General features: G+C 60.9%; 1 protein-coding gene across 1 annotated transcript; it reads right to left on the bottom strand.

Annotated features, from left to right (window-relative positions):
* Nucleotides 1-359: 359 nt before the first annotated feature.
* Nucleotides 360-621, bottom strand: LOC104081581 (tiggy-winkle hedgehog protein; the record flags this gene model as incomplete). Its single annotated transcript, XM_009584387.1, has 1 exon — nt 360-621. A coding segment is annotated over one exon (262 nt), but the record flags the coding sequence as incomplete, so codon positions are not given.
* Nucleotides 622-2,255: the final 1,634 nt, after the last annotated feature.

Consider the following 2,255-nt stretch of genomic DNA (forward strand, 5'->3'; position numbering starts at 1 on the left):
GAGCTGAGCGTTGGCAGCTGGCGACTAAGGGACTGGAATGACAGAGGAGACAGATGCGATGGGCAGACTGGGGGGACAGGGTGGGGGAGAAGGGGACGTGGGGTGGGAAAAGGAAGGGGGTAGAGAGGGTGGGTCAGGATGCAGGTCCGTGGGAGCTAGGTGGGGAATTTGCCCCATGGCACTGCTGGCCACAGGTGTGTGACTCACTCCCCAGCTGACTGTCTGCCCCAGATAGGGAAATCAGGCTGCGAGAGCCAGCACCCCCCGGGAGCACCCCACTCAGCCAGCCAGGCTCCCTGAGCACACCACAATGAGGGGACTGGCCCCCGGCCCCGCTCAGTGCCCTCCCCTGGCCTTACCTGACTTGACGGAGCAGTGGATGTGCGCCTTGGACTCGTAGTAAACCCAGTCGAAGCCAGCCTCCACGGCCAGGCGAGCCAGCATGCCGTACTTGTTGCGGTCCCGGTCCGAGGTCGTGATGTCCACGGCTCGGCCCTCGTAATGCAGCGACTCCTCTGAGTGGTGCCCGTCCTCGTCCCAGCCCTCCGTCACCCGCAGCTTCACCCCTGGCCACTGGTTCATGACGGAGATGGCCAGAGAGTTCAAGCGGTCCTTGCAGCGCTGCAGGGCAGAGGGGCAGAGTCAGTAAAAGCTTTTTGGAGGCAGGGGTTAGCTGCCTGGTTGGCAGGTTGTATCCCAGCATGATTCCACGAAGCTTCTCTGGGTCCTCAGACCCTTTGGGGGCTGGTCCAACCAAGGAAGATCTGAGAACATGAGGCGCCTTGTCCATCCCGTGCCCTCCAGACTCCCTGCAGTGCTCGATAACCCCTTGTTCGACACAGCATCTCCCAAATGTGTGCACCCCAACAGGGTACCCATGTCCCCCTCCATCTCTCCCCCACTTCCTGCCTCGTTGAAGAGCTGTTGGGCAGCAGAGCCTTGGTCAGGGTGAAATACCCTCTCTGCTCCCAGGACACCTTCCCTGTGCTAGCACTGCCCCAGGGGCTTCCAGCTGACAGGAGGAGGATGCGGGAGCTGAGACCCTGCTGCCTCCTGGCTGGGAGGATCTCCCAGGGTCTCCAGCATTGCCTGTGGGCACAAATGAAACAACCTGCCCAGTCCTCAGCACAGCTCTGCTTGGTATCACTCCTCAAGTCCTGAGGCGTAAGGACACAGCGCTGGGCAGCCTCATAGCTTCATCCAGCCTCTGCTCACGTGGGAAATGCCAAACCCACCCAAGAGCAGAAGCGATGTGGGGTGAAGCCCCCTCCACCTCTCCTGCCACAAGGGCTGAAAAGCCAGGGTTGAGGAACAGCAGCAGATCCCAAAAGCCCCAGACCCGGTGGCCATAGAGGTCACACAAGCAAGGCAACTGCCCTGCCTCATCCCCGCCTGCTGCAGTCCTCCCCAGCAAGCAGAGGGAGGCCAACCCCAAATGCCTGCGCCGCAGCCCTCCCAGCCTCGTCCCATGCTGCCCGCTTCCCCCAGCCACAGTTGCATCTCAGGGAGGGACCAAGCCCCTGCGCGCTTGGCTTTTGCAAAAGTACAGCCCGCACTTCTGGTCCCTTCCCCTGCTGCAAAAGGGATGGAGGAGAGCTAGAAAAGGTGTAGGAAAAGCAATACGGGAGCTTCTACACAAAAGCAGGTGAATGAACTAGGAGTGTGCAGCCTGGAAAGGAGATGCTGGGGGGTCCCAGAGAGTGCTATAAAATCAGGGCGAAGGACAGAGCATTCATGGTCACGCATTAAACTAAATGACTGGGCAGCAGCCTAAAAACCAGCCAACGCAGGGGACATTTTCACGTGATGCCCAGCTCAGCGCTGGAACTCCCCACCACAGGATGTCGTGGGTCGTGAGACACAGTCACGGCAAGCATGAGCCAGGGCTATAAAACCCAATGCTACACTCCCAGGCTCAGAAATGCCCCAGCACTGCTTCCGCAGGAAGCTGCCCCCCAAAAACGTGGGCCCTCACCCTATCCCCAAGCACCTACTCCCGTCCAGGGGAGGTGGGCGCTGCTGCTCTTGGGGAAACCCCCTTGTGCTTGGCAGGGTCCGGGCCCCGGGAAGGGCAGTGCCAGGCAGGCCTTTGCCCTGCATGGGGTGCGGGAGCACCTCTGCCCTCGTCCCACGGCTCTCTGGGTGTGGGGAGATAAGCTAGGAAGATGGACAAACAGTTGCCAGGTGAGGGGAGGAGGAGGAGGGAGGGGAGCGACTTTTGTCCCCGTCCAACACCACCGTGGTGCCAACCATGG

Source organism: Fulmarus glacialis, unplaced genomic scaffold (genome assembly GCF_000690835.1).
Source record: "Fulmarus glacialis isolate BGI_N327 unplaced genomic scaffold, ASM69083v1 scaffold42828, whole genome shotgun sequence".
NCBI classification, from domain to species: domain Eukaryota; kingdom Metazoa; phylum Chordata; class Aves; order Procellariiformes; family Procellariidae; genus Fulmarus; species Fulmarus glacialis.